Below are 21,373 nucleotides of genomic sequence, written 5' to 3'. Positions count from 1 at the left end.
AAGTACTAGGGAAGAAACCTGAAGAGTTGTTCTTTCCAGTAGTGTCCTTTTGTAGGTGGGAGCAAACCTCGAGTCTGATGGAAGAATCAAGGGCAAGGCAATTTTGTACATGTGAATAAACATATAGCTTTGCTCTATCTACGTCTCCTATGTCCCCACCCCCTAATCATTAAGACCTTTTTATAAAACAGCACTGAATTTATATGGAGCCAGATTTCCATGCTGGTATATTGTAGGAGACCCTGAATTTTGTTTATGTTTTTTTCTCATTCCTGTAGATTTATGCATATGTCTTTGAAAATATCAAGTCTGTCCGACTGGAAGCACTACTCTTGTCCTTGCTGAGCATCGTGGTTCTTGTTCTTGTTAAGGAGCTGAATGAACAATTTAAAAGGAAAATTAAAGTTGTTCTTCCTGTCGATTTAGTTTTGGTAAGTATGAAATCAACATTTAGCTTTCTGCTATCCAGGGTTTGCCCGTGGTTGGGGTAATCTGCAGATGCTTACTATATTGTCTATAGTAACCCATAACTACTCCTGGGTCTCATTAAAGTAGGGCTAATTTGCGTGGCTATACATTAATGTAAGAACAGGAAACATTTTGAGTCAATAATGTGAAAAAGGAGGCACACATGTTCTCAATTTATACAGCATTTCTCATATGCTCTTAATTTTTTTTATATAAATAAGAGAACATATAGCCTAGGATCTCAAGGAGAGCTTTTAAGGGAGAGACTCAAAAGATCTCTGTCATGATCCTATATAAAGCAAAAATGTGATTCCACAACCTATTGATACAACATCTGAATGCTATACAGAGAAATACTATCAACTAAAATTTTCTACTAATGATTATTAGTTTGTTTATACTTGTTACCAACTTAATTTTGCCTTATTGAAAGGATGCACATGATTTTTCATTGGTAGGGCAGGCTCTTTAAAAATTTTTTTGTTGTTGCACCTGGCAAAGCAATACAATATATTTTGCTTCCAAGGCTTGTGGCACTAAAATATATGTTTTGAAAATTTAAGAACCTTTAATGGGATCTCTTAACTAAACAAGTGTCAAATTGAAATATTAACACAACCACTACTAATAAATCTACTAACTTATTCACTGGCTTTATGATATTTGAGTTATATATTACATACATATATATTCAAATAGTATCTAAATAACCTCAATTATTTAAAAAATATCCCTTTATACTGTTGAACTAGTGTAGGTTTATGAACATATAAGACCAGAACATTGGAAACTGCCTCTGCAGGACACAACTCATTTCTACAGAACTGAGATAGAGGCCACTTATGATACTATATCCTTGACACTTTGGTGAGATACATATTAACATAGGGGAGCTACACATGTGTGTATATTTAAAATGAGCCATCGAGCGCAGGGTACCATGATTATTAGCTTTCACAGCAACAATTCTGAAATATACCATCATTTCTCCAAGTCCTGCAGATATTGAGAAATGCCTATCTTTTGACAACCTATACAATATGTTTTCATAAAATCAAAAATTGAAAATAACCATAGGGGGGAAGACTCTTAAGTTTGTAATAAGGAAGTTGCAAATTTCTGGAAAAACTAGTAAGAATTATTCTTAAAATAAAAGATACTCCATATACAGTGTAACATATACAAGACCCATGGCAGAAGTAGTGGTGAAAGCTCAACTATTTAAAAATTATAGATCAAAATGTTAGACAAAACAGGTTTGGTTTTCTACCTTGACTAACATACCCTAGTAATGACCTTGAAAACCAGGTTAGGGTGGAGAATTCTCCTACTGCTTTGAGGTCTGCTAGAATGTGGTGGTCTGAGGAGAGACAGCCTCTTGGCTCACTTCTTATCTTGCCATTCCAGCTTTATCCCACCCGTGAGGGTATTCACCTGACTATGTATGTATATTCCTGCCCCAGCGTCCAAACTCCAAACAATACCTCACTCCACATGGCAACTCTGCCTTGGGCTTCCTTGGGCTACCCTACTAAGATAGTCCTAGCGAAATGCTCTGCACGTGGACTGAGGGCCATTTGGGCAAGAAATGATATATTCCCAAGTTCCATAGTGTAGATTGAAAAGAGAAGTGTGGGTCTAGTTGGGCATATCCTCCTCCTGCCCCTACAGAGCTCCCATCTATGGGGTAGGCTAGAGATAGAGGAGAGCCAAATTGGAATCCTTAAAACACTGGACCCACTTGGGGCAGGATTCCCTAATAAGGAGGTACTGTAAGGGAGGTACTGACCTTATATACACAGATGATATTAAATGATACTAAAGAGAGACCAAAGACCATGAAGGAAATTTAATTATGTTAAAGAAATACAGCCAGGAAGTTAGACACTGTCTGAAAGGCTAATTCAATGACTTAAAATATTACTATTATCTCACAATATTTAAAAGTTTAACAGTATAATCTGTTAAGCAGTTTTATGGCTTTTTTCTCTGTATTAAAGTCCTCAAGATGTTCTACTTTTTAAGCCCATTTGATACTTGAGAAACTTTTGCAAATTCAGTTACATATCAACAGAAATGTACAGATGGGGGAAAAATCTACAAAATGGTGTAGTAGGCATTGATTGTTAGATATTCCTTATTTCATTAGTGTAACAATGCTATACTTTGTTTCTGTCCATGCATATGGTAATTTGTACTTTAAGTATATAGTTGGCTTATCTCTTTTAGCAAGATAACCATTTCTAAACCAATAACATAACCATGCGAGATTCTTAGTATCTATTATCCTACAAATAAACAGGGAATGTGAAAATGGAGGGGAAATAGTTGGGATGGTTGTAAAACGCAGGCAGAAACTGGCTGTGACGTGCGGATTAAAGATGATGATGGGTGTAGTCAGAGAACAGGTGACCCTGCGTGGCATGTCTCAGTAACAGCAGGAGAGGGTGTCTGAGGCTCCACAGGGGTCATTTAAAAAGCATCGGTCCAACAGGCTGTGAACCAACATGTTTTACTTCAAGAAACAGTTTAGGTTCAAAATTCAAAAACATTCGAGGGACTATAAATCGTCACTGGTTACTAATATAGATTAGTGAAATTAATGCAGACTTCAAACTCTTGAGAGGTGATCTTCATGGAGGGAAAACATGTTTTACAAAACATCCCTTGTGTCATGACAGACAGGTATTTAGGTTGGACTGCTGTGTCTGTGTGTGTACACACACATACACACGCACACACACACACACATCCCTATATTCTCTATGTTGCTTCCCTTCCAAACTGGACACAACGGGGTTGATATAAAAGTAATTAGAAAAGTCATATTACAGAGATACCATCTAATTTTGAGACTATAAATTATGTACTTTCAAAATTCAGAATGACATCTGAATCTTTCTAAATGTATTTTTAATTGATCCATAGTAATTGTACACATTTGTAGGGTACAATGTGACATTTCAACACTTGTATGTAATGCGTAATTATCAGATCAGGGCAATGGACATATCCACCATCCCGGAGGTTTATCATTTCTTTGTATTGGACACATTTGAACATGGTCATCCTCCTGAGCTCTTCACCATCAGAAGTCAGGCCTCCTGTCCAACTGCTCCTGTACTGTTCACCTGTTACCTACTAACCATCCTCTCTCTAGTCCCCTGAACTTTGGACTTGTAATATTTTACTAATTTTAAAAATATATGTCATTGCTGATGTACTCTTGGCAATCACGGGACATTCAATGTTCACTTTAATTAAAAATTTTAAGGGTTTTAAAAGGCCAGTAATGTATTTTTCCTTTTTTTCTGCATGGAACCACACAGATTGTTGCTGCATCTTTTGCTTGTTATTGTACCAATATGGAAAGCACATATGGATTAGAAGTAGTTGGTCATATCCCAAAAGGGTAATGTAGTCTTCTAAAAATATATTGTTTGTCTGCTTGTTTGTTTGTTTGTTGGTAGGGGAAGGGATTGGGGGAGGGTAGGTGAGCATTTCCTTTTGTGCATGTTAAGGGGCAAAATTCTAATTAAGGTCTATTATAAAATAATAGAAACAAATACTGAGTGTGAAGGGAAACAGTACTCCAACTGTAAGTTCACATGTTACTAAGTCAGTTGGTAATTGCCTTATATAGTATTATTTCAGATAAAATAGTCAGATGATATTTAGAAAGGTATTACTCAAAAAAATGGAGGGTATTGAATTTGCAAATCAGAGTCATGCTCTGGGATTTAGTCAACCCTATTACTCCCACACACATATTCTTATCAATATATTTTTTTCCAAATCATGATATACATGGAAAAATATCATCTGAAATAGCAAGCCCACGGGCCTGGGTAGACTTGAATAGTGAGGGAGGGCAGAGGAGGAAAAGAGGGATTCCTACCTGCCTACAGCCTTCCTCCGGGCCCTAAGAGAACTTTGAACCACAGAGAAGGTGAACACCCAGAAGGGAAGAAGGTCATTCCAAAAATAGGTGGAAAGAAAAGAAGGCATATTGGGAAAGGGGTCTAGTGGACTTTCTCTTTTAATGGGCTAAATATACAAATAAGGGACCAAGTTATAGTTGTTGGGTCCTTTAAGTTTTTATCTTCCAGCCCCCAATTTTGGTTTCTAACTACACTACAATCAGGGAACAGTAGAAAAATTATTGGTGATTAAAAAGACAATTTAAAAAATCTCTCTCTTTAATAGTCTATGTAGATGAAGCTTAAGGGTGATTATTTGAATTTACTTGAATTTTCCAAAGGTCTCTCTGCCTTTCTACTTTTGAAAGTCAATTTATTCTTTCTTTTTAGGTCAGTTTGTTGCTATTCATTGGGTACACTCAATTTTCATGAAATAAAAATTCTCATATTTTGACATAGTAATAGTTTTGTATAGTGCATATCTGAGGACCATAATCATACAAATCAAATTGTCTGGAGGGTAAGCATTAGGAAGTTGTGGAATTAGATACACCTCTCCTCTATCCCCTCTCATTCTCCTATTTTAAGTGACCTTTCTAGAACCATCTTCTTAAATAATCATAGATTGAGCATGACTTTGAAAAGAGGTGGAGCTGAGATCCAGTCCCAACTCAGTCATTCTTTTTATGACTTTCGATGAGTTACCTAACCTTTCTTGAAATGTATTCTCCTCCAACAGTGGTTATAATGGTACTTGGTTTGGGGGCTATTGGGAGAACTAAATGAATTAGTTAATAAGAAAGGACCAAAACTCTACTTCCATACTGGATATTAAGTCAATATGAATTCAGTTTCCTTTCCTTCTACTTTTGCTAGAGTTTTTTCTGTAAGTCTCATAAATGATAATACTTTGACTTAAGTGGTTTTCAAAGTATTATTTGAAAACATTTTCAAATACCCAAGCTGAGTATTATTTGAGAAACATTTTAAACAGTTCTTTGAAAGAGAGAACAATTAAAAATGGTTTTATATTTGGCAATGAACTGGATAGAATCTTTCTACATATTTTCTTAACATATGTAAGCTATAGTGAAGTGTTGTCAAAGGATGGAGTTAAAAATACATTTAAGATAATTAACTCAATGGCAAATTCAGGAATTAACCCAAGAATCGTAGTTTGCAATAAACTAGTGTTTGCATACAATACTGGAGTATTCAAGGGAGGAAATACAGTCTCCAAGCCAGTCAAATAAATATTTGGAAAGGTTTGGATGAAAGAACATTCCAGAATTGCTTTTGTTTCTGATACGGGAAATTTTTGTTGAGTTAGTTTCTGTGGTGTAACCTGAATTCCTTGGGTGTAAATGCCAGTTAGATGCATGGAACTGACCCTGTGGTATTCCTAACAATTTTGTTTTTCTACTAAATAATGTTGAAAGCAAGGGCTTCTAAGTGTGAGACTACTTGGTTTTCTCATGGATATTTTACTTATTTTATGTCAACTTCAGTCATGACTGCAGTTGGCATTCATTGCAAGTTGATATAGAAATTACATGAAGGTTGGTGACTTCAATTTGTGCTTTCTTTCCACAGAATTCCTCCACCTAGAGTTCCTCCAATGAACATCCTCTCTGCAGTGATCACTGAAGCTTTCGGAGTGGCACTTGTAGGCTATGCGGCCTCACTGGCCCTGGCTCAAGGATCTGCCAAAAAATTCAAATATTCAGTCGATGACAATCAGGTGGAGTGTATCCCCAGCCCTATTGCACCATTGTTCTATGCACTCTCAGATCCTGAAAATGTTGAACTTATGAGAAATATAACCTCCCTAAATGTATAACATGAATGGTAGGAAAAGGAAGAATAATCTGTCAATCATAGAAAGCTGAAAATCTGGCTTTCATGGTTAAATATACATATTTATATATATATGTATTTATATATTTTATATACTGAGGATTGAATCCAGGGGCACTTTTTGAGATGGGTTTCACTTTTTTAAGCTGTTGAGAGCCTTGATAAACTTGTTATCCTCTAGTTTCAAGTCTCCCGAGTTGCAGAGTTTACAGGTGTGCGCCACTATGACTGACTTAAAAATACTTTTTTGAAGAGAGAAAGACACCTTGATGTTCTCTATCTCTATCATTTAATTTTAGCAGAGAATCCAAGTGTATTTATCACTGTATATTAACTTTTAAGAATTGAATTTCAAAGTCCACCATTGGTATTGTTCTTGGTAAAAGAGTGAAGTGCAAGGCTCTTTTCTAAGAGCACCAAAGGATGAAGGTTGGTTATATTTCTGAATATATTTCTGACAGTGAATTGCTTCAAGTCTTGTGGCCCTACAGAGCTGCACAGATTAGAAAAGAATCGGGGTATAGTGGCTATGGAAGCTGGACTACCTGTGTATAAATCCCACTTCTGACATTAGGTGACCTTACTCCTGTGTCCCAGTTTTCTAATGTTTAGAAAAGTAGATTTATTCATTCTACTGTTGTATATTGACCCAGCTGTGTGCCAGGTACTAGTCTAGGTGTGAGGGATACATTGGCAGACAACATAGACATGTCTTTCCTCTACTTGGAATTTCCTTATGACTTCCCATGATGCTTGGGTAAAAGCCTTCTTACCATGGCATACACAGTAGTACGTGACCTGATACTATCTCATATTCTCTCTGCTCTCATGCCTCTTTTATACTATGTTCTAGCCACAGATAACCATCTACATTTTCCTTGAACCCTCTGGCCAAACTTCCAGTTTAGGACATTTGCATTTGTCTTCCCTTTTTCAGGAATGTTATTTCTCCAGATATCTGCCACAACTCCTTTATCCTAATGTTTCTCTCTGAAGGAAGGCTCCTTTGGTCATCTGAACTCTTAAACTCCAAATTTCCCATGGTCTCCACTGCTTGACTTTCCATATTTGTCTTGTTTGCTGTTAGCATTCCCTCAGTAGAACCACAGATCTTTGAAGGCAGGAATATTTGTCTGCGTTTACTGACAACAAAAACATGCAAGTCAAGTGTTAGGAGGCCTTTGTAATAATCCAGGTGAGATGTGATGACTCAGACCAGGATGTAATGATGAAGGAGATGAAAGCGTAAGGATTTTCAATGGCATCCACACGCCATCTGGGGAAAGAAGTGGTGTGGAGTCTCGAATAACTCCAAAGCTTTGGGACTAAGCATTTCAAATTTAAGATGGGGAAGAACTTGGGAGGATCTAGTTGAGGTGGCAGAAATCTGTCCTCTAGTTAGTAAGGTTGATAAACTCGTTAATCATTAAATGGTGATGCTGAATAGCAAGCAATTTGGCTATAGAAATCTGAAGTTCAGAAGAGTGATTGAAGGTCTAAATTTGGGAATTGCCTTTGTGTACTGTTTTCTTTCTTTTTTCCTTCCTTCCTTTTTTTTCCTTCCTTTCTTCCTTTCCTTTTTTCCTACCTTCCTTTCCTTTTTTCCTTCCTTCCTTTCTTCCTTCCTTCCTTTCATTCTTTCTTTTCTTCTCTTTTCTTTTTTAGCTAAGATAAAGCTGAAGAGAATAGAAATGAAATGATCCAGTATTTGCAATTGGTTAGATAGGAGGGACCACAATGAAAATTGTGAAGGAATGACCAGAGAGGTAGGAGGAAATCAGAAAGCATAAGGTCCTAGAAGCTAAGTAAAAGTGGCTTTAAGGAGGAAGAAGCTAGTAACTGTATCAAATGCTCAAGTTTTAGGCCAGGTAAGGTAAAAATTAACCATTGGGTTTAGCATTATGGAGGTCACTGGTGAACTGGTAGGAATAAAAGCCCCATTGTAGTGACTTAAAAGAGGAGAATCTGGCAACAGAGAGAATAAATAAATAGTGTTTCCTTATAGGGTTGTTATGGGATTGAATGAGTAAAGTGCTTAGAACAGTTTCTGGCTCATTGTAAGCACTCAATAAATGTTAGCTATTTTTATTATAATTGTTAAATCCCAACTTGTGGGGACAATAGAAATTGAATACTAACAGACTTTATTCTCTGACAATTGTACCCGTGGTCTCTACAAGTCCATTTGATTAAGAGTGCACACGTTCTCCCGTTTTCAATCTTGCAGGAATTTTTGGCCCATGGCCTCAGCAATGTGATTCCTTCATTTTTCTTCTGCATACCAAGCGCTGCTGCCATGGGGAGAACTGCTGGCCTGTACAGCACAGGGGCAAAGACACAGGTAAGGTCACCAGTCACCAGGGACCAAAGAACAAAAGAACAGTAACCACGGAACTGCTGGGCCTCCACTTCCATCCTTAGACAGTGGGAATGAAAGTCTCTGTAAAGTCCTGAGAGTACTTCCACTTCTCCAGTTTTTTCTAATTGACCTCAGGAAAGTCTTTCTCTCCTTTTTTTCTATGACCAGCCTTTCCCAAGGCTAAGCGCTTCAATAAATTGAAAAACTCGGTACAAATGGCAGCTTTATTGTTAGCAACCTGTGAAACCAAAGCTCCCTCTAGCGGTCCCTCCGATTTTCTTTTCCCTTCCATCTAAAAAGGTGAGGTGACCTTTTTTTTTTTTTTTTTTTTTTTTTTTTTAATATTATTCACTTCCTTTAAATAAAATCTAAAATCTAATCCATTACAGCAAACGAATGCTTTGAAGTTGGAATTTCTATGTGTAGAGATACACAAGTGTGTAAATGTGGCACAGAAGTCTGTGAATACTTTAAGATAATGGATTGTTACTTTTTTTTTTTTTTTTTTTTTTTTTTTAAACTTAAAGTAGTTTGACATTTATCAGGAGCCTAGCATATACCAGGCATCTGCTGGGTGCTGTCAAGAGGATGATGATGATGGGGAAGGTGACGCTGTTGTCACTGATAATGGTGTTGGTGGAAACAGTAAGGGGTTGTGTGCCAGGCATTGCATGTCATGTTTTATGTAAATGGACTCATTTTAATCCTTTAGGCAATCCTGTGAAGGAGGTGTAACTATTGTTCTCAGTTTCTAAATGAGAATGTTGAGTAAAGGGGGATTGAAGTAATTTACCCTGTCACAGTTAGTGAGTGGCAGAGCAGGGATTTGAACACAGATAAACACACTCCAAGCCTTGTTTGTCTTAACCACTGTTTCATACAAGAAAATTCATGTGTATCTTAATATAAGACATCAGTAAAAACAGTTAATCATTAATAAAACTCTTGGTGTTTGAAATAGGAATTGAATGAGGATTTATAAAATAATTCATTGGTAATTCAGTTTTCGGAGGTCTGTTCTACATTGAATGCTTTCTTTAGACTGTAGAACAACAAATTTGAAAAGCATAGGGTTCTTGACCTTGAAGCAAAGTGACAAGAAATATATACATAAACAGATATTAAAACATGACGTAAAACTAATAAAACATTCTTTGGAGCAGATGGGAAGCAGCAACCAGTTCTGAATGCATTCATTCAGTTGACAAATAATTGCCACAATTCATCAGCTAAGAAGTGAACTCCTCATGCAAGCTTGGTTTGCAGGATATCAAGTCATTTGATGGATTTTTTTTGTTGTTTGTTTGTTTGTTTTTGGTAATTGGGATTGAACTCACCAAAACTTGACCATGCCTCCAGCCCTATTTTGTATTTTTTAATTAGAGACGATCTCACTGAGTTGCTTAGTGCCTCACTGTTGCTGAGGTTGCCTTTGAACTCTTGATTCGCCTGCCCGTGCTCCCGAGCCACTGGGATTATAGGTGTGTGCCACCGTGCCTGGCCATTCGATGGATTTTACACAACAATTTCAAGTATAATTTCATTGTATGTTGGCACTAATATTTTTGCAAACTGTACTTTCAAATATTTGTGATCTAAATTCGAATGCTTAACTTTGTAGTGTACTTAAAAGTCATCCTTTACTCCAAGGACTGAATATTGAATGTGAGTATATTGTTTCTTTTTTTCATGTTCAGGATCAATAAACATCACGGGTGGTTAAGACATGAGTTCCAGAGCTTGGACTTGTAGCCTGGCTCCACCATGCACCGTTAGGTGACTTTGCACAAGTAACTCAAATTCTCTTGCTTACTTGGTCTCATCTGTTCAAATAAAATTGCAATATTATAAAGATTAAATGAGTTAGCATATGCTTAGTTAGTGCAATGCCCAAGCACCAAATAAAAAAAATGCTCTTTAAGTGTTAATGACTATCACCAATTTTATTATTTTTAAAGTAATGAGATTTTCAGAACATTTTTTTTAAAACTTATTATTAAATATAAAAATGTCCTGGTTTGGTTGGGATGCAGCAAGATGCTTTTCTGACCCTAGTTGCCCCTTCAGCTGGCTGAGGGATCTTGACCAAGTTAGCTTTCTCATTTGTCACATGAACAGAAAAGGTTGAAATAGAACCCCAGAGTTGTTTCCACCTTGAATGTGTGCCCTCTCTGGGATCTCCTTAGGCATTTACCATACTTTTCTAATTACTATTTTAGTAACCAGAAAACCCTCTGATTAATCTTTGTAACTTTCAACATCAAATGTCTAAGAAGAAGAGTACTCTGGGAAAGTTTGCACTTATTTTCAAATAGGAATTGAGCATAAATTTGATTAATAGGGCAGGAATAGAAAGATGCCCTTTCTCTTCTCTGTTCTTGAGGCCACATATTTGAATGATTAGAAAAGAGAACCTTTCTAAGCAATTTTTATTTAATAGAGATCCCCCCCCCCACGTGGTATACATCAAACTTCAAAAGAAATGAAAAAAAAATAACGAAACATCAGTTCAAGGGAAACAAAGCTTATTAGTAGAATATTTTTTATGATTCTCTGCTTGTGAGATTGTCACTGATCTTTTTAATAATTCCCATTAAATTGCATAGGGAAAGAATATATCCAAATTGAGAATACTTTCCCATGGCCGTCATTTCAGACCTTTAACATTGCAACTGTTAAGTTTATGTGGGTATGACTGATAACTGACATGTTTTTAAGAAAGATCTAGACAAGCCAAATCTTAAAAAGTTTAGTTCAAAATGGGCTATTTGTGGAAACATTTTTCTTTGTGACATGATCTCATAAAATAGTCCCTTAATTGGCTGTGACTCTCTTAGGGACTAGATTTGTAAACAGTAAACTATCCTAGAAGACTTTAATGCCTTTCAACTTTTAGGCTAATGATAACTAGTGATAGCCATGTTATATTTGTCAATTGATTTACTAACTGATTTTATTCAGAAACATCGCAGTCATTTTAAAATGCAAATATGATCATATTGCTTCTTGCTTAGAATGCAGAAAAGGCTTTGCATAGGTTTTTAAATGCAAGTCATATATTTTAGAGAAGTACTCTTCTTCATTAGAAACATATGAGTTATTTAGGTAATTTAAATTACCTAGCAGTCACGCATTAAAAAGTATAAGAAGCTGATGAAATTTAAAATATTAATACTATAACTTAATTTACCCAGTCAAGTAAAAATATAATTTAACCTGGACTCTATAATAATAATCTATAATAATAATAGTAATCTAGAAATTATTAACAATATTTTTATATTCTTTTCCTTCTGTTCTAAGGCTTAGGAGTCTGGCATGTATTTTACCTTTGCAGCATATCTTAATTTTAAATGTTCAAGAGTTCTATTGGTCAGGGAATTCAGGCCCTTATATCCAAATAAGTAGAGGGGAAAACTTTTAATGCTTTAGAAAGTCAAATTTAAAAGTTTGAATAGGAATAACAAAACATGCTGATCATTTAATACCAAGTGCTGTGGTTAAAGGCCTGGACACATTTTTATTCCCCACACGTAGAAACCCTTTTTAAAGTGATCCTCTTTAGATGTGACATCCAAAGCATGTGCATCTAAGAAAGGCCATTAGCAGAGTAAGAAAATCTTGGTACTGCGTGAACTAATAGCACAAATGAATGCTACATTTCTTCCTCCCCTCCTTTCCTCTGAAGAATGCTAACTATGGAGGGGGCTCGGCGTCCCCTGGCTCTCTCCCCTGCACGCTTCTCTTCACTTCCAACAGAAGAGATACACGAGTGCTCTTCAGGGACTTTGGGAGGCATCGGGGAACCACGAGGGATGCCAGACAGCATCTGCTGCAGAGGCAGCGCAGCCACAACTGAAAACAACAGCTGGCGTGTTGTTCTGCAACGCTGGGATTGCCTCTGGGTTCTAATTTGCCAAACGATATTCCTTTATTCTTTCAAAATTTGGCTCATTGCTTGCATCTTCTTGATCGCCTTCTTAATCTAGCCTTCGTTACCCAATGCCCTGCCTTTTCTTTCTTTCTGCCATCCTTTTTTTCCCTATCTCTTTCGCATTCCATTATTTTCCCCAAAACTGTGCATGCAGTGAGCTCTCCACCTATTTGTATTGTTTGACTGGACTGTCCTCTTCCTCCTGCCAAATTTATGTATGATTAAGAATAATGCTAATGCTTATAGAGTTTTCTTTGTAAGTAACATATATGTTATTTAAGAATGAAAAGAAGATAGAGATTTTATTTCACTAACTTCTATGCAGAATTAACTCTTAAATATGACTAGTAATAATTTTAAAACAAAAAAATCTTTGGACATTTAGTATGACATGGAGAATGGAAGAGTAATACCTGGACATTAGTTGGATAACTAAGGGTGTGAATGCTTATCTTTACTAATTACAGTCTGGGTCTATTTGAAACTTATTAAGAAGGTACTACTTAGGTTTTGTTTGCTTTTGAAGATTAAAATAATAGAAAGTTAAATATTATTTAGAGAAGAACTTAAATGTAGTTGTGTTTCATTGTTTTTAAGTAGAATTATTTAGGTCGTAAGTTCTATAAAAGTTTAGTATATTGTAGTATAAATATATACACGTCTAAAATATATAATACATTTGGGTTTTTACTCAACATGTGGGTTTGCAAATCTTAGCTTGTTGTTAAAAGCAGAAACTTGAGAGAACTGCTGCATCAATTTGAACACCACTGCATAAAGCTGCAGGGCACTATGTGTTTGCAAACTCTCTATTATTAATGCTGGGTGTCAAATGCACCACTTTACAATCAGATCCGATGTTTAAAATTAGCACTATGCTGCATGTCCTACTATGATTCAAGGAGACAAGACAAGCTATTAATATAGTAAAGCAAAACACAAAAGTAGACAAATCTTTAGAAATCACTTGATACTTGTGTGTGTTGATAGAATTAGGATTATTATCAACATTTAATACTATTAAAAATAAGATTGTCACCTAACCTTCTGTTTTTGAACTGGCATGTTATTTTTTTAAGGAGAGAGAGGGAAAAAATGATTTTGCCCATATTCTAAAGTTTTTTAATCTCAATCCCATTTTGTGCTGGGCAGTGTCCCCACCTTCCCACTGAACACAGAGTCCCATTATCAACTCTTATTGGCAGGAGACAGAAAAATTCCCAATATATAGGGTTGTGCTAAATTAGGCCATCACTTGAAAATGAGGAAATTAATCTCCTGTAAATAATTACTTATATATATTTTATTGTTGGTCATTAATGTGTATATGTTGGAGTTAAAAAGCGAGTCTCAAGGGGGTAAAAAAAAAAAAAGCAGTCAACTTTTAGGGACCCAATTCATAAACATTTACATTGCCCATGGGCTTCTTTAACTCCCTATCTCTATGACCTTTGGAAAGTCTTGTTGCCCCTCTGCTTCAGATCGTCCAAGGAATTTGACTCCAGCTTAAGTTCATTCCAGCTCCTAAGAATGAAGGTTTTGCTTTCAGGTACATGGTAAGCGTATGAGTAAAAAGTCCGACAAAAAGGATTCATGTCCTTGTTTTGCATCTTGAAACAAACCTTAGTAGTTAGTGTTGTTTTCTTTCTATAAGAACATGGATTTACTCAATCATTTAACTGCTTTCTGATTGGATCTCGTGGTCTGCAGTTTAACACCTAGATCTTTCCAGGCCAGAGGAATTACAGGCATCATATTTATTTAAGAAATTCTTACCACATAAAACCACCAATTATTCCTAAATGGTCAGTTTGGTATACTATATAATCTCTTTTATGGACAATAATTTAAAGCCTAATGATTTTTTCAAACTATGTAAGAATTATTATTTTTCCCCTTCACACTAACTGTGATGTTAGTGAGGAGTTCTGTTAAATATGATGGGACAAACTTCCTTAGCCTCTGCCACCATGGAGAGCAGGCCTGTTCTAAGGTCTGTTTGAGTGTTGCTTAGCTGAATAATTGGAGGTGCTCCCACCCCCACCCCCTTATGCCCCACCACATATACCCTTTAAAAGCACCAGGTTCAGGCAAGAACTGAGGCTATACCAACTCTGGGTGTGCACACATGTGTGCAAGAAGTTATTACAGATCTCTTCTCCAAATCAGGTTTATAGGTACACTTAGACATAATAAAATTCATCCTTTTTAGTTATAAAGCTAATTTCATTTAGAAAAATATGTTGTATAACCACAAATACAATCAAGATATGTAATACTTTCATCACTCCAAAGAATTTTCTCATGTCCTTTCATAGTTAATTCTCTGCTTCCACCCAACCTTGGCATTCTATAATTTTTCTTTTCTGAAGAATGTCCTAGATATAGAATCTTATAGCATTTTTGTTATTTACTTAACATTAAGTTTTTTATTATTATAATCATTAGAACATATTAATTATACAAATTAGTGGGTTTCACTGTGACATTAACATATATGCATATATCTTATCGTCTTTTTTGTCTAACTTCTTTCTCCAGCTTAATGGTTTTGAATCTCATTCATGTTCTTTTTAATACTAAGTAGTACTCCATCATATGGATGCCACAATTTCATCAAAGGTGGACATTGCAGTTGTTTACATATTATGGTGTTTATGAGCAAGGCTTCTATAAATATTTATATATGGACATTCATGTGGGCATATGCTTTCATTTCTCTTAAGCAGCCTTGGGTCTATGGTTATGCATATGCATAAGGTCATAAGGAACTGCCAAACTGCTTTCAAAGTGACTGTATCATATTGCACTCCACCAGCAATGCCGGAGACCTCCAGTGACTCTAAGTCCCTGCCAGCTCTTAAAATCAATTATTTTTAATTTAAGCCATTCTGATAAGTCCAAATTCCCTTGATGTCTCCATAATGATGTTCTAGACATCTCTGTGCTCTACGAGAGTCTCTGATCCTGTTAGCATGACGGTGTGACCGAGTGTTTTTAGGAAGTCATGAAGACCTACCCTTGTGAAGTCAGGTTCTCCCTCCAACAGAGCTCAGTTCCGGGAGTCAGGTGCTCTGAATTGCCTTTTGTCAGCAGGCTGGATGGGTTAGAATATGATACTGTTGACATTTCAGGATTAGTAAGATTGGATCTGTTTCACTGCTCCTATAATCTCTCATAACCACTTAATAACTAGAAACCTACTAACCAAGAACTCCAGGAGAAAGTGTTTCAGTAGAAATCTGTCATCAGTACAGAAAAACCCTAAGCTGCGTTTTCAGTAGTTATTTACACAACCCTCTATGAAGTAAGGAGGGGAGTCGGGCTAAACAACAGTGGGCTAAAGGTCTTTTTCTGGAATGTCACTTTTGCTATTCCACAGCAACAAGCCACTGCTGTGATGAGCGATAAATGTTGATGGTGTCCTATTTCTTTGTCTGGAATTGCTTTTCTCTCATCACTGACTTAATTTGATTGCACCAGTTTGTCAGCTGTCATGTTTGGCTTCCTTCAGCTGCAAAACATAGATAATGACAGTCTATGCAATTTAACAGTGATGGGCCAACATTTTGTGTCTTCTAATCAAGATGAACTAAGAATTTGCCACCCCCACCCTTCCACCCCCAACTTTGGAATAATAAAAAAACACTTCAATAATTTCTTTTCTTTTCTGTCTTGTGTTTTACAGGTGGCCTGTCTAATATCTTGCATTTTCATCCTCATAGTCATCTATGCGATTGGACCTTTGTTGTACTGGCTGCCCATGGTACCATTATGTTTTTTCACTCTCTACCTTTTACTTTTAATGAGAATCACTGTGAATAAAATTTCTTGGAAGAATAAAATCAATATCCTAAGTCTGAAAATCATCTCACATAAGTAAAGGTTAAATGGTGGGGAGGGGTGGAAAGACACCACATTTGACTAGGCAGATCATCTTTGGCTCACGTATGAAAATGGCACTCTGGAACTAGTTCTTTTGTGCTTATCTGGAGGGTGGAACTAGAAATACTCTGTTGTAAAAAAGTAGACTTTGGAAGAATTTTATAAGAAATTTGTTAAAAAATATGTGTGCTGGGGCAAGGAAGAAGGATATAGAAAACATCCTTCCACCCTTAATACATCCTTTATACTAAGTGGCTCAGAACATTAGAACCAGTCGTTCATCTTGCTCTTTATAAGCCTGAGGCACCAAAGTGACTCAAGTTAAGAAGCTGGGCTAAAAAGAGCCAGTCTCCACCCTTTTGTTGCTCTAAGTCTTCATTATCGTTTCCATGGAATGATCTTCCAATAATCAAGTTCCCTTTTTAAAAAAGTTATAAACATCCTCTGGCAAAACCAAATAATTGAGATTCAATACAATTGTCAAGAAATGAATAATACAAATATGTAATATTTTTGCAACAAACACATTTCAAGCAAAAGACAATGTATAATTGTAAGGGGATATACTATTCACCCTTGTCATTCACTGCTTTTCCTTCCTTCTTTTCTATCTTAGGATTTGGAATTGCAGAAGTGTTTGTCCTGTGATTTCCTAGAATTAATATTATATTTCTAAAGCATAATAATAAGTTAGTTCTAATCAAAACAAACATTACTTTAGTCTTCTAATTGGTGACTGTTTCTCTATAGGGTGTTCTCTTAAAAACAAAGAAAAATACTATGGTGCTTTTAATTTCTGATTAAAATCTTTTTCTTGTTTTGTACCGGCTTATTTTTGTTTGCAGTGTGTTCTTGCAAGCATTATTGTTGTGGGGCTGAAGGGAATGCTAATACAGTTCCGGGATTTAAAAAAATATTGGAATGTGGATAAAATCGATTGGGTAAGTAGAAATTTGACCCTGAATTTTCCTGTTTGGTTTAAGCACATTACCAAATAAGCTTTAATAGTTTTATTTGCAGAAAACAGATTTAGGCTTTTAAGACTTGTGTACTTTATAAACTACCAGTTATTGTTTTCAAAACCTTATAAAAGCACTAAAATATAAATTGTTTTCATAAGAGATAGAAATGGAATTTTGTCAGATCTGTGTGTAGTCTGTGAACTTTTAAAGAAATGCTGACTAATTTGAGTGGATTGGGGATGTCCAGTTTACTTTATGAATTGATTCTGGAAACTAGGCTCATCAAGAAAATACACACCAATAGAAATATGATGGTTTATAATGTGTACGTAAAACCAGCATTAATTGCTATGAATGTATGCTCTGTGGATGTAGGACAAATGGCTTTATGGTGATCACATTCATTCTAAATACATGAATATCTTGAATGAGTTACAATGAGGGGAGTGTTAAGCTAATAGGGTACTGCTGAGAACAGATTAAATTATTCTGAAGAGTGACCAAGGGTGGTTTCTACTAACAGAAGTGTTTAGCATGCTTACATTCTAGAGAAACATGTCTGTATGTGAGCATCCAAATCCTCTCCCTATTGGTGAAGTAATTCATGAGTACTCTTCTGTTTAGCTCTATTATGGTATTGATCATATTGAAAAGTAATAATCTATGTATTTCCTCTCCTTCAGTTTTTTTTTGTTCTGTGAATCTTTGGGGATTGATTTTTCTCATACCTACTTTCATAATACACCTCCTGAGGCTCAGTATTACTGACATTCTACCAAAGTTTGATGCTGAGTGCCATGAGCAATGTACTGATGAGTAAGGAACTACCTGTCTTTTCCAGATGCTTATTGTTCAGGAAGGAGACACAGAAACATCTGTGAAAGCTTGTTGCAGGGGAAAAGTAGAGGCAGAAGCATTCATTTGTGCTGGTTAATATGAAAGACTCGCACATTAGAGCTGAAATATGAATGGAGACTATAGGCCAAGAAGACAATTAACCAGGCTGAGGGAGGATCATGACTTTTTTTTAAAATTTATTTTTATTATAAACAAATGGGATACATCTTGTTTCTCTGTACATGAAGTAGAGGCATACCATTTGTGTAATCATACATTTACATAAGGTAATGGTGTTTGATTCATTCTGTTATTTTTTCCTTCCCCCCACCCCACCCACCCCTCTTTTCCCACTATACATTTCCTCCTTCCTCCATTCTTGCCTCCCTCCCACCCCCCATTATGTATCATCATCCACTTATCAGCGAGATCATTCGTCCTTTGGTTTTTGAGATTAGCTTATCTCACTTAGCATGATATTCTCCAATTTCATCCATTTGCCTGCAAATGCCATAACTTTGTTATTCTTTATGGCTGAGTAATATTCCATTGTATATATATATATATATATATATATATATATATATATATACCACAGTTTCTTTATCCATTCATCATTTGAAGGGCATCTAGGTTGGTTCCACAATCTGGCAATTGTCAATTGAGCAGCTATGAACATTGATGTGGCTGCATCACTGTAGTATGCTGATTTTAAGTCCTTTGGGTATAGGCCAAGGAGTGGGATAGCTGGGTCAAATAGTGGTTCCATTCCAAGCTTTCTGAGGAATCTCCACACTGCTTTCCAGAGTGGCTGCACTAATTTGCAACCCCACCAGCAATGTATGAGTGTATCTTTTTCCCCACATCCTCGCCAACACGTATTGTTGCTTGAATTCTTGATAATCGCCATTCTAATTGGGGTGAGATGGAATCTTAGGGTAGTTTTGATTTGCATTTCTCTTATTACTAGAGATGTTGAACATTTTTTCATATATCTGTTGATTGTAGATCTTCTTCTGTGAAGTGTCTGTTCATTTCCTTAGCCCATTTCTTGATTGGGTTATTTGTATTATTGGTGTAGAGTTTTTTGAGTTCTTTATATATTCTGGAAATTAGTGCTCTATTTGATGACATCTTTTTTTAAAAGGTGGTTTATGTGAAATAACCCATGGGGAAAAATAAATAAGAAGATGCAAACTTATTCAACAAGCTACTTGATAACCCTGTGAGAAAGGTATTTTTAAGGAGCTTATTAATCACTTAGAAGGGGACTTGTCAGGAGAGGGGAGATATCAGAGAAGACTTCTTTTCAGAAGTGATTTCTAGGTGGGAAATTGAAGAATGAGTCCATTTATCTGGGGAAGAGAAAAGAGATAAATCTATGCAAAGATACAGACACTGTGAGCATGTTTGGGCTCTCAGTACCAAGATGTTCAGCATAGGTGGAACATACAGTGCGAAGATGCATGTAGTGACAGATGAGGTCAGAAACATTAAGAATGAGTTGGATTGTGAAAGACCACTTTTGAAAAGATTAGATTTCATTCTAGAGACAGTTAAGCATCACAGAAAGGCAAAGTAGAAATAAGATTAATAAGATTTATGTATTAGAAAGATCTCTTGAGTAATTTTAGGAAGATGAATCAAACTGAAGGAGTATATCACAATTAGAGCACTGCTCTAGTAATTCAGGCAAATGAGGAAGGCCTAGACCAAGGCTGACACAGTGAAATTCAAGAGGACAAAATAGGTTTGAAAAATATTTAAGAGATTGAATAGTTATTCTTTACCACTAATTCATCCTATAAAGTAGATCTGTCCAGAATGACATGTATGTCTCTGGTTAGGAACATCAATGGAAGAAGACATCATTGATTGAGTTACAGAAAACATAGAATTTTATTGTTTAAAAGCATAAATTGGTTATCTTTTGTCTTTAAAAAATATAGGTTCTTATTTCCAAGTTTTTCATTTCATCTCTTTATTTTCTGTATGTCATCACTAAGTAGTTTTCCAAAAAGGGCTCATGTGTTTTATATTCTAAGTTATTTCATTTTGAAAATACTGACCTTTTTAAAAATTACTAAAATGTAGTTTTTGGCTGAGTCTAAAATGTTTTCTTTCAGAACGTTTTAGACATGGCATTATCTTTAGACACTGAAGGATAAGGTAGAGAAATCAGAAGTAAACATGATATTTTGTTATTTTATGCAACTTTGTTTTTTCTAAATGAATGCACAATGCAGTTCATTCTTCCTACTCACAAAATTTGGTGATGTTATCAGAATATTTCTGTGGTTAATGCTCCAGTATCACATTTGTAGGAGCATCACATATTTTTTGATCTCAGAATCAAAAGGAAATCTCAAATTTCTGAGCATTATGTGTCTTTTTGATCTCAGAATCAAAAGTTATTTATAAAGTTTTTCTTTTCATGTATCTTTGAATATTTTTTTTCAAATTTATTTGTTCTGCCCAATTAACAAATTTTGTATTTGTTAATTTTGCTTTGACTTTTTTTAATGTCTCTGTATTTTCCCATGACACTTTTGTTTTTTTTTTTTTCCTGGATATGATTTCTTTATTTCTTGTATTCTGATTATGAATTTTTAGTTGTGATTATTCTGTTTTCTAGTTTTAAATATTTTTTTATATTGGTAATATTTTTATTTCTACTCAACTTATTTCCTAAATTCTTCTGGCTTGCTTTTTTTAAATTTCCTTCAGTTTTTCTCTTTGTTAAGTAAAATATTTCTTTAATATTTCATATCCTTTTGAAAGTTTCTTCCTGAGATTCAGATTACATGTTCAAACCTATCCTTTGTCTCCATTTTGTGTTTTTATTTTTTCATTTTCTCTTTTCTATAAGTAGATCCCTTGATTAGTTTAGGAATATGTCTTTTTTTTTTTTTTTTTTTTTTTTTTTAGTGAACTTAACTATTTACTGAAAAATAATCTGGGGATGGCAGGAGATAGGAAGTCAGCTGAAGCAATTTGAAGTTATAATTTTAGGCATGTCATCTCAATACGTGTCCCCAGTTGAAGCAGAGTCTCAGAAAACACAGTTTCTCTTGTGACCTGACACTTATCTTCATTTCATTTTCCATGTTGCTTCATCTCTAATAGTCTTCTTTGATCAGGAAACTAGGTT

The 21,373-nt window shown here is 35.6% G+C and overlaps 1 protein-coding gene across 2 annotated transcripts in view; it reads left to right on the top strand.

The window, feature by feature from the left end:
- Slc26a7 (solute carrier family 26 member 7) overlaps nt 1–21,373 on the top strand; it is a 115,008-nt gene that overhangs the window by 63,510 nt on the left and 30,125 nt on the right. For both annotated transcript variants that reach the window (XM_047557356.1, XM_047557345.1), the window contains exons 6-11: nt 279–431; nt 3,798–3,880; nt 5,982–6,129; nt 8,473–8,586; nt 16,227–16,304; nt 17,269–17,364. In XM_047557356.1, the coding sequence (XP_047413312.1) occupies nt 279–431; nt 3,798–3,880; nt 5,982–6,129; nt 8,473–8,586; nt 16,227–16,304; nt 17,269–17,364 (672 nt within the window). The remainder of the gene's footprint in view (nt 1–278; nt 432–3,797; nt 3,881–5,981; nt 6,130–8,472; nt 8,587–16,226; nt 16,305–17,268; nt 17,365–21,373) is intronic.

The sequence above is a fragment of the Sciurus carolinensis genome, chromosome 1, assembly GCF_902686445.1.
Source record: "Sciurus carolinensis chromosome 1, mSciCar1.2, whole genome shotgun sequence".
Taxonomy (NCBI): domain Eukaryota; kingdom Metazoa; phylum Chordata; class Mammalia; order Rodentia; family Sciuridae; genus Sciurus; species Sciurus carolinensis.
The sequence above is the reverse complement of the archived record's forward strand: the minus strand, read 5'-3'. Positions and strand labels throughout refer to the sequence as shown.